Source organism: Felis catus, chromosome B2, assembly GCF_018350175.1.
Source record: "Felis catus isolate Fca126 chromosome B2, F.catus_Fca126_mat1.0, whole genome shotgun sequence".
In the NCBI taxonomy this organism is placed as follows: domain Eukaryota; kingdom Metazoa; phylum Chordata; class Mammalia; order Carnivora; family Felidae; genus Felis; species Felis catus.
In genome coordinates, this window is record NC_058372.1 from 70,756,945 (window position 1) to 70,771,924 (window position 14,980).

General features: G+C 34.8%; 1 protein-coding gene and 1 long non-coding RNA gene across 6 annotated transcripts in view; one reads left to right on the forward strand and one right to left on the reverse strand.

Moving 5' to 3' along the window:
* The window catches only part of PHIP (pleckstrin homology domain interacting protein), a 139,001-nt gene that overhangs the window by 37,049 nt on the left and 86,972 nt on the right, over nt 1-14,980 (reverse strand). For all 3 annotated transcript variants that reach the window (XM_023254155.2, XM_023254154.2, XM_023254153.2), the window contains exons 21-24: nt 9,258-9,398; nt 6,509-6,585; nt 3,743-3,974; nt 124-243 (exon numbers count right to left, since the gene is read on the reverse strand). In XM_023254155.2, the coding sequence (XP_023109923.1) occupies nt 124-243; nt 3,743-3,974; nt 6,509-6,585; nt 9,258-9,398 (570 nt within the window). The remainder of the gene's footprint in view (nt 1-123; nt 244-3,742; nt 3,975-6,508; nt 6,586-9,257; nt 9,399-14,980) is intronic.
* LOC111560483 overlaps nt 10,360-14,980 on the forward strand; it is a 47,169-nt gene continuing 42,548 nt past the window's right edge. For 2 of the 3 annotated variants that reach the window (XR_006597937.1, XR_006597938.1), the window contains exon 1: nt 10,360-10,825. This is a non-coding gene — a long non-coding RNA (uncharacterized LOC111560483). The remainder of the gene's footprint in view (nt 10,826-14,980) is intronic. The other variant, XR_002742329.2, reaches the window with a different exon arrangement.

Sequence of the window (14,980 nt, forward strand, 5' to 3'; positions counted from 1 at the left end):
ATGAGATACTTCATGAGACTGCTACAGTTTTCTACAATTCTGTTTCAAGAGCTATAAAAAAAAAAAAAAAAAAAAAAAAAAAAAGGCTTAAAGATAAGATTGTTTTTAAAAATTTTAAAGTACCTCATCTCCCATCTGTGGCACAAATGGACATCTTCGGGGAAGAGTATCTGTAATCCATGTTGAAGGTAACCATTCTTCTAATGTCAAACCATTTTCCGTGAGTTCTCCTACAGCCAATCTCTAAAAGTTAGAACATTATAAAGTAATATCAGAAAAGCATTCATCTCTCAACTTGCCCTTTGAAATAACTATAAACGTAGTTAAATAAAAGGAGGAAGATATCTTTGAACAAAAATATATATTCAGCTTTTAAAAACCTTATTCTGGGAAGACGGCAGCAGTGGCAGTATAGTTATTCAGTCTCTCCAAATCACCACAAAAAAAGAACCAGATAAACTAAAACCTACAGACAACATTCAGAACAAAAGGAGGTGAACAACTGATGCATCACTCTGAAAAAGACTACGAAAGCTCCTCAAAAGTTAAAAACAGAACTACCCTATGACCCAGCAACTGCATTACTGGATATTTATCCAAAGGATACAAAAATACTCAGAGGCCCATGCACCCCAATGTTTATAGCAGTATTATCAATAATAGCCAAACTATGGAAAGAGCCCAAGTGTCCACTGATGAACAGATAAAGAAGATGTGGTGTATATATAAAATGGAGTATTAGCCACCAAAAAGAATGAAATCTTGCCATTTGCAACGACATGGATGGAGCAAGAATGTACTATGTTAAGTGAAATACAGAAGGACAAATACCATATGATTTCACTCATGTGGAATTTAAGAAACAAAACAGATGAACATAGGGAAGGGAAGAAAGAAAAGAAAGAGAGGGAAGCAAACCATTAGAGACTGAACTATTGAGAACAAACTGAGGGTTGCTGGGGGGGAGGTGAGTGGGGCATGGGCTCAATGGGTAACAAGTATTAAGGAGGGCATTTGTTGTGATAAGCACCCTGGGTGTTAAAGTAAGTGATAAATCACTAAACCACTAAATTCTGCTCCTGAAACCATAACTATATGTTAACTAACTAGAATTTAAATAAAAACTTGAAAAAGAAAAAAAAATTAGAGCCACAGATTTCAGTTTTATACATTGAGGTTTTGAGTTAAAGTATGTGTGAAAAAGGTTTCCTTGGACTTATTAATAAAAAGAAAAAAAAAAGGTAGGAAAAGTCTGAAAATTGTTAATTCTAGCCTCAATATGGGCTATTAATTATAGCAGAAAAATATTTCTCCCTGTAAGGAAAATACCTATTTTGACTGAAATAGTGAACAACACTTACATGAAACCAGGTTAAGTTGGCTATTAAATAGGAATGATATTTATAACTGTAAGACTTTGGTATGGCACAGCCAAGAATCATTACGATGATACATCTTATTCCTCAATAATTCTTGGGAAACCTAGAATTTTTAAAGTAGGTTTCTATCACTTAGTACTTAAAACCACTTAGGAAATAAAATGCACTGAATATTCCTCAAAATTTCCAGCCTCATCATTTGAATTTTTGTTCATTTTGGAGATACAGGTAATTGAGATCTTTCCTTTGTATTCATGGAAATCCTTCTAGGTCTACCTCACATTTTATTTCTGGAAGCCTTAACCTGAAACTCTAAGAAAAGATGTCCTTATTTGATTCGAGCTACCATCTTTAAAATTAATCTGGTAATTAAACATATTAGACAATGTGATATTCTATTTTTATCTTGGGGGATTAAAGCAACTTGTTAATCACACATTGTTTTCAGAGTAAGTACTATGTCTTACACTTCTTTTTATCCACTGTATTGCTTTCTAAACCGTAAGCCTTCAATAAAAATTTATTAATCTGGTTTCCAGAGTTCCTAGCAATATAATGGACATATATCAGATACATCTGAGATGACTTTACTGCATCTCTGGAGAATTCTATTAATAACCATTTTCTTTATCTGCCTTACTGGTTCTTAATTAATTTGAATACAATTAGTCATATGGAAAATGTCTTCATCTGTTCATACTTGCAGTAAATATTACTTAATGAATCTGTAACTTTCCAACTCTATGACCCTATGTGTAAGAAGGGAAATATTATTGTGTTTATTTGGAATAACAAAGAGACTAAAGAATAAGAACAATTCTATTGTTAGATCCATTGGTAGACTAATACCAAACCATGTGTACAAAAACCAAATTGAAGGGAACAGTCTATAATATCCTTACCTCATGATATTTAAAGTCTGTCCCACATAAATTCAGTGGCACACAGATCCTGTTGTAATACTTCAATAAAAATTGTGAAGTTAAAATATGCCAAACAGCAACAGTTGATCTAAATGTGGCATTGCATGAAAAAGCCCAAGGTGTTAGTTTACACAATTATCAATCAAAAGGAACCAGGTGAGTCAGGTAAACTGCACTCTTGAGACAAAAAAATTACGTTCTCACAGTGACTTAACACTGTAAACCTCAAAAGTTAATCAAAACTGTCTTGAGATAAGAAAAAAAATGTTTATTAGTCAGATAGAAAGCTAAATCAGTTTTCTTCAACCAGTCTGTGTACCACATAAAATAATGGGTCAGCCTACATTTATCATCACTGACACACAAGAGACACACAAGAGAAAACTGAGCACATATATGTGTGATACTCTCTTTGGTAAATCATCCCCAGACAAAAGCAAAGTAAGTAATAAGAATAGTAGGCTGTGGAATCCAAATTAATAAATAATTATAAAGCTGAAACAAGAGTTCAGATGATACAGATAAAATAAACATTAAAAACAGAAGTATTCTTAAAATTTTCAAAGCTCTCTGGAGATAAAGACAGCCTCCCTAGTATTTAATCCTATAATTAACAACTTATATTTAATTCTAAAAATGAAAGAGGTTAAAAAAAATCTTCCTTGTGTTTATTTAACCAAATATACTTTCTACTTAGTCTTTTGGGGAATAGAAAACATCTCCCTTGTATTTCATTTACTTTAGAGCAAAAGTTAAACAGCTCTTATTTTTCTTAAAAGAATTCCATTTCCGTAAGAGCTGACAGTTCTTATTTCCATAACATTTATCTCTTACGTTCTGATTTGTCTCAAATTACCCAGACTAAAGATGAAGTAATCAAGTCAATACTGCTACTGACCTAAGGATCATCTAATTATGGCTCATCTTCTCTATAAATTAATGAAAGCTTGTTAATAACTGTAGTATCCTATTTTAGATTCATATTTGCCTTGTAGTCAACTATGACAAGTTCTGCCATTATTATTCCAAGTCATGTGTGCTCTATGCTTGCTGGTTATTTTCAGCAATTAACAATCAATAAGGATGGTCAAAAAGCAAAGGAAATTAAAAGACTCATAAAACTATATGTTTTTAAACTTTTTTTATATACACAAATGAATAAATCCCAAGAAATTACCAAAAAAAAATCTGCTCATAAGATTAAATGCTCAATATTGAGAATATGGTAATTCTATAAGTAAATACTCGCACATGCTAATTTAAAACTTGAGAAAATTAAATACGTTTGGCATACTATATTTTGCTACTGTATACTTCTGAGTTTTTTCCAAATACTACTTGCTGGTACGCCTCAACAGCATTTATGTTTATCAGCAGCACTTTTAAAAAGTGTGCTTTGTTTTCATAGAAAACAGTTTATATTAAAAAAAACAAAAAAACCTTTTGTTTTCTTTCTTTGGGTTTCTTTTTCTTTGGTGATATTTGTCCATCTTTTTCTTCATTTACTTTTTTCCTTTCCTTTTTAATCTGTTTTTGCTTCTGTTTTTCAGATTCTTCTTCTTCATCTGAACTGCTTTCTGCTTTCTTGGTTTTATGCTTAGGAATTTTCTTTGGTGGCTGCAGATTAATTCCTGCATCTGCTGTCCAGTCAGAATAATCACTAGAGTAGTCACTAAAAGGCAAAAGGGATTAAAAAATACAAACACAAGATATACCGTAAGACTATTTTATAAATATAAAGAGATCACAATGACAGAGTAACAAATAAACTAAAAACACTTCCCTTTCAACTCATGTTCTAAACAGTTTCTTAAAATTCTGTCAGCTTAAGTATCTCAAAAACTTTAAGATAAATAAGGCTATAGCTTTAATTGAAACAATGAATTTAAGTGCCTCCTATGATTTAAACAAAAATATTAATTTCTGGGGCACCTGGGTGGCTCTGTCAGAAGAGTGTTCAACTCATGATCTCAGCTCAGGTCATGATCTCACAGTTTGTGAGTTTGAGCCCTGTGTTGGCTCCTCACTATAGGTGGGGAGTGTGCTTGCTTGGGATTCTCTCCCCCTCTCTCAAAATAAATAAATAGACTTAAAAAATTAATTTCTGAAGAGTGTTGCATTCTGGGGCAAAATATTGTGGGGAATACAAAAATAAGGAGCAATTCTAGCAACGGCAGATAGTCTTGGATGCCACAGAGATACCAACATTAAGGAGGAGGAAGCATAGGGATTACTTATTTGAGAGGAGCAGGGAACTCTTCACCATAGGTATTTTGATGGTAGAGCACTGGTGCCTTCATGATAGCTGGATATTAAATGGGGGTGAAGTGGGGTTTGTCCCAAGTGTTCCAGCCTATTAGGAAGGTTGTGCTTGCAACTTTTACTCAACATCTACATATACCTTAGACATAGCTTATGCTTCAAAGAATGCCATGATTCTGAAAACTACATGCCTTAGTGTTTTATGTATCACTACTAAGCATGTTTGCCATTTCTTTTCAGTGTACCTTCAAAAGACTCAAATTTTATTGAACTGATGTTGGTGCAAAATAAAGAATGCAGTTATATTATCTTCTGTTCTAATTTTAGTACATGAGAATACTACGTGATTTTTTACAATTTTAAAACTATAAATGCCTTAAAGAAATCTAAGTTACACTATGTTAAAATCAATAGTTTTCCTATATTTAGTGATGATGTATAACCTTACTTCTCTAAAAAGATTAACATGGAAAGGACAGATTTGTCTGGAGTTTTATTCTACTACCACCACGTCTAACCCCTGTCCCCAAAATCCCTAACAGACATCTACCTATATCTCCCTAAGAATAATCATTACAGATAAGAATCAAATAATTAAGGTGCATTCTAGTATGATTTCATGACTTCATTTTAATTTGAAAACAATATTAAAAAACTTGGTTTAAAAAATATTTTCAGATTCTATACTGGATGCATGGGAATGCATCTGCAGAGCAAACATCTATCCAAGAATAAGCTGTCCTCAACTTATGAGCATTTATTTATACTAACTCCAGCTCATGGTCACTAAAAATGGCACCTGCCAAATACTCACAGCTGCTACTCTCCAGAGCACTTGGCACTTACAGAAAATCTAATGCCAGCACAGATCTGACTACAAACTGCAGAACCCGTGGTCTTTACAACTGCCCCTAACTGCTGAAGCCACTACTACTTTCTCAATATATAAACTTCTATGTTGTCTCATGGTTTGAGATACTCTATTTTCCATTGCTGAGCCAAAAGAAAGTGAGTTTTTCTTTTATTGCCCTGTTTCAAATATAGAAATCTCCCAGACACAACCACGGGTACATGCATATCATCACTAGGAGTCAATGTTGTAGGAATAAGAAAGCCCTTGATTCTAACACTGATATAAGGAATTCTTATAACCTCCACCTCTTCGTTTCCTTGGCAATTTTAAGAGCTACTGCTGACAGGGATAAGTGTAAGGAGCTAAATATAATCAAAAGCTACTTTCTTGGTACTAAGGCCTTATAAGGTCAGCAAAGATCAGCCCTATAACAATGTAGATCACCATTATAAGGAAATAAAGGAATCCTCACTTCTCATTGCTGGAAGAAATAATTATCATTCAACAAATTATACTATATGAAAATAGACAATTCTACAAGATCTCATTACTTCAATGCTTAAGTATTTCTCAAAACCAGTAATGAAACTAATTTGTAGTTCACTATTACAAATAATAGGATTCAGAAGATAAAAGATCAACTAAGAGGGCAAATTAAAAGCATCATTTTGCACATTTAGTTGCAATGACCAAAATTTTTTTCTGCTAAGATAAACATATCAGAAAGAAAATCTCCTAACTTTTGGACTACAAAAAGACCGCCAAAGAAGAACCAACTTTATTTTTTTTAAGTTAATTTATTTATTTGTGGGGGGGGGGGGGGCGCAGAGAGAGAGAGGGAGAGAAAGGATCCTACGCAGGCTCCATACTCAGCCTGCAGCCTGACACGGGTAAGGCTCGATCTTACAACAGTGAGGTCATGACCTGAGTTAATATCAAGAGTTGGACAATTAACCAACCAAGCCACCCACGTGCCGCCAAAAATAACTTTAAACCCAAAGAAAATTTGAAATGTGTTGCTGATAAAAAAGAACCTTCAGGTTTGTAAAGATTTTATATTACACGTGTAGAAATAAAATTCGATGAATTACCTAGAACTGCCATCACTGTGCCATGCTCTCTCATCCTCTTCAGACGTTCCACCACTGACAGCAACAACTTCCCCTTCCTAAGAAATATTTAATATATATTTTATTGTGTAATTTTACATTAACATTCTATGATTATACAAAGTATCAGTCGCTCAATTCTACTTCTGATATTATTACACTATATGTTAACTAACGATTTTTTAAAAATGCAGGCTAAAATGGGGGAGGTAGCTCGAAGGAAATATACCTAACAAATATTTGCTTTATGTATCCCTGGCTAAATGGTTATGCATATGTGATTATATAGATACAGACATAATGGGAAGTAGCATATTTTAAAGCAACTTAAATGTCAAAAACTTTTTTTAATCTCATTTGTTCTATGTTCTTATCACATAACAATTAAAAAAAAATATCAGTGATATTTAATAGTACCAATCATGTAGTATATTTACAACCATTAAAACCTGATTTTAATTAGCTATAAAACACAGGTCTTATATTTTTATCCAACAAAATTATTAAACATAGCCAACAAAATAATACCTATTAATAATGGATTCAGAGCAATCTCTCAGGTGATTAACATTTTGTTTGTTATTGTTTTTTAAGCCTCAATATATCTTTGAGATTGGATATTAAATTCTATAGATAACAATGGGAATCAATTTTACTTTTTGGCCCATTTTAAAAACTTAAGGTTTTTCTACAGATGTTATGAGAAGCTTAAATTAGGAATTTATATCTTATTGTTACACTCTGATATTATTCTATACAAATAGTAGAGGATTAAAAAATACCCAAACACTGTTTCTCTTCAGTAAATATACTCTGCTCAACGTAGGATATTCCAGAGAAGCCATTTTCTTTATAAAAATTGTTTTTCAGGGTCACAAAATCTTACACAATTTCTCCCTTGCTCAAATAAAACTTTATGCTTCAGTAAAAATAACAGCTCACGTTAATTAAGCTTTTATTAGTATTTCAGAAATTATTCAAAGCATGTTGTATACATTATCCCATTTGACCTAGACAAAACATTGCTGGTGATAGGGAGCAGTTATTTAAAGAAATTAAAGTTTAAAAAGGTTAAGCAATTTACCCTAGGCAGCATAATTAATAAGCAACTAAGCTACTCCAAAGCTTAGACTCCTCTCCACAAGAATGGTTCAGTATTATCACTTTCTGGGCATATTCACAGAATTTTCCAAGATGATAATGGGATGTATTCCTTTACTAATTCAATAAAATAGCCTATTTGGGGAAGAATTTTTTCTTTTTGATGTCTTAATAATGAAGAATATGTATTATACAACTATTCCAAAATGTTTTGAGAACTAAGCAAATATGAAAAGATCAAATCCAACAGTAAATTTAATCTCTGCTCAATATAACTGAAAAAATAAACAAATGATCCGATTATTCCCATCATTACTATACATATTACTTCTTTAAAGGGAGAGAAAAGAAATGTACTTCTATATTCTTAGTAGAAAATTAAGTACTATAGAGAAGTACAAAATATTTGAACTAAAAAAAAAAAAAACAGGATTCTTTCCATTAATATATTGTACCATACGCAATATTCTGTTCTCAATGTATTCCTCTAGAAATTTATCAGTTGCTCTGAATGAATGTTAAAGTATAAGCAAATTAGTTTTGAAGACAAATGAAGGATTAGTTAACTTTTTCCTATGTAACAGATATATGTGAAAATATGTTTCTAATAAGCTGAATCATATTTAGAATCTTTTATAGAAACATATTACTAAAAGAATCATACTAAATCTTTCAAAAATAAGGAAATATTTTATAAAGGCAAATAACTAGCTCACATATATTTTATGTGTATAGATATCTAAACTGTTATGTGTCAAAATTATGTTATTAGTATATTTGGTCATTTTACTAGATTGGACATTATCATTTCGACCTGGCCATACTAGGACCTGAAGCCAATGGAGATTAACTTCTCAACTGTGGTTAGCATACTCTCACAGTTTGAGTTTTACTGCCATGTCTACAAAGTAGAATATACTCAGAGAATTCCCGTATATGTCTAACATTGCTTCATAAACATATAGTAGTCAATAGGATCATAGAGTCTTTGACCTAACTGGGGGAGGGATGATTGGGAAGGTGGAGAGGGTAAGGGAAATGTTGTAAATACTTAAGATTAATTTATGATCGTAAATTGGTTGCCTTTGTTGAAAGAATATATAATTTAGTAGGGACAATGATATTTATAGAAATAATTATGCATAAGGAAAATTTAAAAGATTAAATTAAGAAAGTCATACACTAGTACAGAGCTAAAAAGCTAACCAAAATTGCCAAATGTCTCTTAATTAGTTATTATAATTACAGACTAGAGCTACATGGTATTAGTTTAAAAGGTTGGCTTTAGTGTAAAGAAAGGAACTTGGGTTTAACTCCCGCTCTACCATTTAATAATTAGGTACATAGGTAATCTAAACATCTCTGAACTTCAGACACCTCATACATAAAATAGGAATAATTCATTCATATGCATTTGTTTTGTGGATTTGGTATTATGAATATGTGTGCCATGCTTGGAACATATATAATAAGTCTTCAGTAAATGGAAGCTATCATTATCATTGTAAGACCTAGAAAACATCATCTTTGAGCTACATCTATAATACATCAATGAATACAAAGAATGAAAGTCATATTAAAAAAAACAAGTAAAACTGATAACAAATTTATGAATGTGCTGAGATCTTACATCTGAAGAACTAGTGCCATCTTCTATCTCTTCTGAAGGTCTAGGAGTCTCTTCCAATGCAGATCTTGTACGATAATTGTGTTGATTTGTCTGCTGCCGTTTGGATTCTCCAAGATCCAGGAAATGCTCATGAGCATGATTCTGGAAAAAAGTAAATTAAATTTTATTTACTTAAAATGTGATCAAAGAGCATGCTTTTTCCTGTAGAAGTTATATATTTTTTAATTATTAAAAAATACATTCATATTTAAGATAATCACATAAGTGGACTATAGTTCCAGTTCAAGTATTTTAATAGTAAATCATTAATATTAAATATTTAGGTTAAATCACAGGTTTGTGAAATGCTAAAATTCACTTACTGATAAATTAGCTTAGAAAAAGTTTTTTTCTGATTAAGTGATACAGACTAAACGATTCATAATGGCAGACTAACAATTCTCCTATACCCACATTAAACCTATAGAACAGATATAAGAAAGAGGACGATGGGCTGTGAGACATATGTCATTAGGCAGGGGCAAACTGGAAACCAAAACGGTGATCACAAAACTACCCTACCACTGTGAGGCTAGGACACCAGGTGGCTGGCTATCTCTCTTTTGCTGCAGACTGAACGCAGATGAGAACACAACTAACAATGATCAAAAACTGAGAAAACCCAACATGGTGACAAACCCAACAAACCTAAGAATTCACACCTAAAAAAAAAAAAAGACTACTTGTGAATATAAAAGAAAAAAGAAAATAAAGATTACTTTTAAAAACAGACTGCCATGAGATTTATGCATACAATATATCATAAATGAATATATATATCATACAATAAGAAAATCTTTAAAGTGACAGAAAATAACTTTGAGATTGTAACCAATTCCCCACCGCCCTCCAGCCCCGGCTTTTTTTCCCCTTCTCATTAAACTTTGTTTTAATGGGTCACAAAATTCTGTGACAGATTTCTGGCCAAGTTGTTTCCATTAAAAGTACTGATTTAAAAGCTAAATTACCTTAAAATTGCCACCCCCCGCCCCAACACACACCAAATGATCCACAAAAGGTTCTTTCAAGAGTTTACAATGCATTACTATCGTTAAACAGTTTCTTAAACTTAAAATGGCCATCGGAGGCAAACCGTTCTGAGATTACTCTTCCACTACTAATTAAGACAAGGTGGCCAGTATTAGGAATAATATTCATTTAACTTCCTGGGTGGACTTGGTGACCTTGCCAACTCCAGCAGCCTTCTTGTCCACTGCTTTGATTACACCCACAGCAACTGTCTTATGTCACAAAGAACCAAATGACCCGAGAAGGACAGTCAGAGAAGCTCTCAACACATACAGGCCTGCCAGGAACTATATCAACTATGGCAGCATCAACAGATTTCAAGAATTCAGAGTCCGCTTTCAGTTTCCTCCCAGAAGACCAATCAATCTTCTCCTTTGGCTCAGCAAACTTGTAAGCAATGTGAACTGTGTAACAATTCAGCACAGGTGTACAGCCAGCACTAATTTGGCCTGGATGACTAAAGATAATAATCTGCATTGCGAAGCCAGCTGCTTGCACTGGTGGGTTATTTTTGCTATCAGCAGCCATAGTGCCATGGCAAGCATCTTTTATAAATATGGTCTTGACACTAAAGCCCACATGAGCACCAGAGAGAGCTTCACGGTGCACACATTTCAACAAACTTTACTACAACTGTAGTGATTCAAGCAAAGATGACCACCATGCCAGGTTTGAGGACACCAGTCTGCACTGGGCCTACGGGGACAGCACTAATACTACCCAATTTTGTAGGCAACAGGGAAGGGCGGGCACAAATGTCTGTAAGTTGGATGAGTTGGTGGTAGAATGTCAAAACTGTCCAGAACTACAAGCAGCATGGTTCCGTTGGCACTGTCATCTTTACAGGTGATTTTCCATCTCTTGAACCAATGTATGTCAGCACTTGGTTCTAATATGTAACAGTCCAACTGAAAACTGGCACAAATGCTATGGTGTAGAGGTTACAGTCAATTTCCTTTTTGAGAGAGAGGAGGGAGAGTGTGAGAGAGTGAGTGAGTGGGGGAGGGGGAGAAAGAGAGGGAAACACAGAATCCAAAGTGGGCCTAGACTACGAGCTGTCAGCACAGATCCCGACGTAGGGCTTGAACTCACGAACAGTGAGACTATGACCTGAGCCAAAGTTGGACACTTAACTAACTGAGCCACCCCAGGTGCCTGAGCCAATTTTCTTAATGTAGGTGCTGGTTCCTTAACAATTTCTTCATATCTCTTCTATGAGGTGCTCACCAGAATTCATGCTATTAACACAAAATAAGAAGTTATGTAACGTTAATCGAGTTTGTGTTCATTTTCAGGGGATTCTCGGTCAGGAAACTTTCAGAATGTTGTTTTACATGTTTTCAAATCTATCACGTGCTTAGTTGAGGTTTTAAAATTTTTAATTCTATATCATTTACTCCTTGTTTCTACTGTTTGGCATGGCACACCAGCCAGGTTAATTTCAAGAAAATGCTGGTTTATTATTTTTCAACTCTTTCCTCCCTCTATTGTCTCTTCTTCAGAGACTCATTAATACTTTGCATGCTCTCTTTACATATACCTACATACATATTACATAACTATGTATGTTTGCTTTTTATACTTCCCTCATTCTTCCCATTATTTCATTCCCTGTTGATACACTCTGGGGGAGTTCTTCAACTTGACTTTCCAGCTTACTAACTAATTTTTCAGTATCTTACATTCTTCTAGTCAGGTCATCCACTGAGTTCTTGGTTTCAATAATGATGTGTTTCATCCCAATGTACTAATGGGATCCTCTCCAAAACTGCTTAAGGTTACATGTTCCCAGTATCCTTGCCTAGCTCTCTGAGAATATGCTATTTCAACTATCTGTTCTGTGCATCCAATTAGTTTCCCTATGTAAGTCATGTAAGTCCATCTGTAGTGTGGTTTTTTTTTTAACCTATCATGCTTTGGCTTCACAAGCATGTTGGGGCGCTAATATTGCACTGAGGAGGAGGAGGAGAGAAAAAAGCAAATATCTAGGTCTTGTATTGTACTCCTAAAAAAGATTATTGAGGAGTATGGGTGAAGGAGATGTGCACTTCAAGACTCATCATACTGCGAGTTCTGCCCCTAGGAGAGGGGCTGTGGTCCCAGTGGTGGGCTGGGGACAGACATCGGGTCTGACTGTGGCCCCGCCCACCAACACGAGTTTCTCTGGACAGCACAGGGGGAGTACCCTGCAGTTTGCAGCTACTGCAGGGACTACCCAAAATGACGAAACGGAAGAATTCTCCTCAAAAGAAACTTCAGGAAGTAGCGACAGCTAACGAATTGATCAAAACCGATTTAAGCAATATAACAGAACAAGAATTTAGAATAATAGTCATAAAATTAATCGCTGGGCTTGAAAAAAGCATAGAGGACAGCAGAGAGTCTATTGATACACAGATCAAGGGACTAAAAAATAGTCATGAGGAATTAAAAAATGCTATCAATGAGGTGCATAATAAAATGGAGGCGGCCATAGCACAGATTCAAGAGGCAGAGGAGAGAATGGGTGAATTAGAAGATAAAATTATGGAAAAAGAGGAAGCTGAGAAAAAGAGAGATTAAAAAAATCCAGGAATATGAGGGGTGAGTTAGAGAACTAAGTAATGCAATCGAATGGAACAATATCCCTATCATCGGAATTCCAGAAGAAGAGAGAGAAAGGGGCTGAAGGTGTACTTGAACAAATCATAGCTGAGAACTTCCTTGATCTGGGGAAGGAAACAGGCATTGAAATCTAAGAGGCACAGAGGAACTCCCTTCAGACGTAACTTGAATCAATCTTCTGCACAACATACCATAGTGAAACTGGCAAAATACTAGGATAAAGAGAGAATTCTGAAAGCAGCTAGGGATAAACAGTCCTTAAAATACAAAGGTAGACACATACGGGTAGTAGCAGACTTATCTACTGAAACTCGGCAGGCCAGAAAGGAATAGCAGGAAATCTTCAACATGATGAACAGAAAAACTATGCAGCCAAGAATCCTTTATCCAGGGGTGCCTGGGTGGCTCTGTCGGTTAAGCGTCTCTGCAGCTCAGGTCATGATCTCACAGCTTGTGAGTTCGAGCTCCGTGTTGGGCTCTGTACTGACAGCTCAGAGCCTAGAGCCTGCTCAGGATTCTGTGTCTCCCTCTCTCTCTGTCCCTCCCCCACTTGCGTGCTCACTTGCTTGCTCCTTCAAAAATAAACATTTAAAATAACTAAAAAAAAAAAAAAAAAAAAAAGAATCCTTTATCCAGCCAGTCTGTCATTCAGAATAGAAGGAGAGATAAAGGTTTTCCCAAACAAACAAAAACTAGAGGAATTCATCACCACCCAACCAGCCCTACAAGAGATCCTAAGGGGGATTCTGTGAGTGAAATGTTGCAAGGACCACAAAGTATAAGAGACATCACTACAAACATGAAACCTACAGACATCACAATGATTCTAAACCCGTATCTTTCAATAACAACACTGAATGTAAATGGACTAAATGCTCCAACCAAAAGACACAGGGTATCAGAATGGATAAAAAAACAAGACCCATCTATTTGCTGTCTACAAGAGACTCATTTTAGACCTGAGGACACCTTCAGATTGAAAGTGAGGGGATGGAGAACCATCTATCATGCTACTGGAAGTCAAATGAAAGCTGGAGTAGCCATACTTATATCAGACAAACAAGACTTTAAATTAAAGGCTGTAACAAGAGATGAAGAAGGGCATTATATAAAATTACAGGGTCTATCCATCATGAAGAGCTAACAATTATAAATGTCTATGTGCCAAGTACAGGAGCCCCCAAATATATAAAACAATCAGAAACATAAGCAACCTTATTGATAAGAATGTGGTAATTGCAGGGGACTTTAATACCGTACTTGCAACAATGGATAGATCATCTAGACACAGGATCAATAAAGAAACAAGGGCCCAAACAAACAGATGGACTTGACAGATATATTTAGAACTCTGCATCCCAAAGCAACAGAATATACTTTCTTTTCGAGTGCACATGGAACTTTCTCCAAGACAGATCACATACTGGGTCACAAAACGGCCCTTCATAAGTATACAAGAATTGAGATCATACCATGCACACTTTCAGACCACAATGCTATGAAACTTGAAATCAACCACAGGAAAAAGTCTGGAAAACCCCCAAAGGCATGGAGGTTAAAGAACACCCTTCTAAAGAATGAATGGGTCAACCAGGCAATTAGAGAAGAAATTAAAAAATATATGTAAACAAATGAAAATGAAAATACAACAATCCAAATGCTCTGGGATGCAGCAAAGGCAGTCCTGAGAGGAAAATACATTGCAATCCAGGCCTATCTCAAAAAACAAGAAAAATCCCAAATACAAAATCTAACAGCACACCTAAAGGAAATAGAAGCAGAACAGCAAAGACACCCCAAACCCAGCAGAAAGACAGAAATAATAAAGATCAGAGCAGAAATAAACAATATAGAATCTAAAAAAATGTAGAGCAGATCAATGAAACTAAGAGTTGTTTTTTTGAAAAAGTAAACAAAATTGATAAACCTCTAGGCAGGCTTCTCAAAAAGAAAAGGGAGAAGACCCAAATAGATAAAACCATGAATGAAAATGGAATAATTACAATCACTCAAAAATACAAGGAATTATCAGGGAAAACTATGAAAAATTA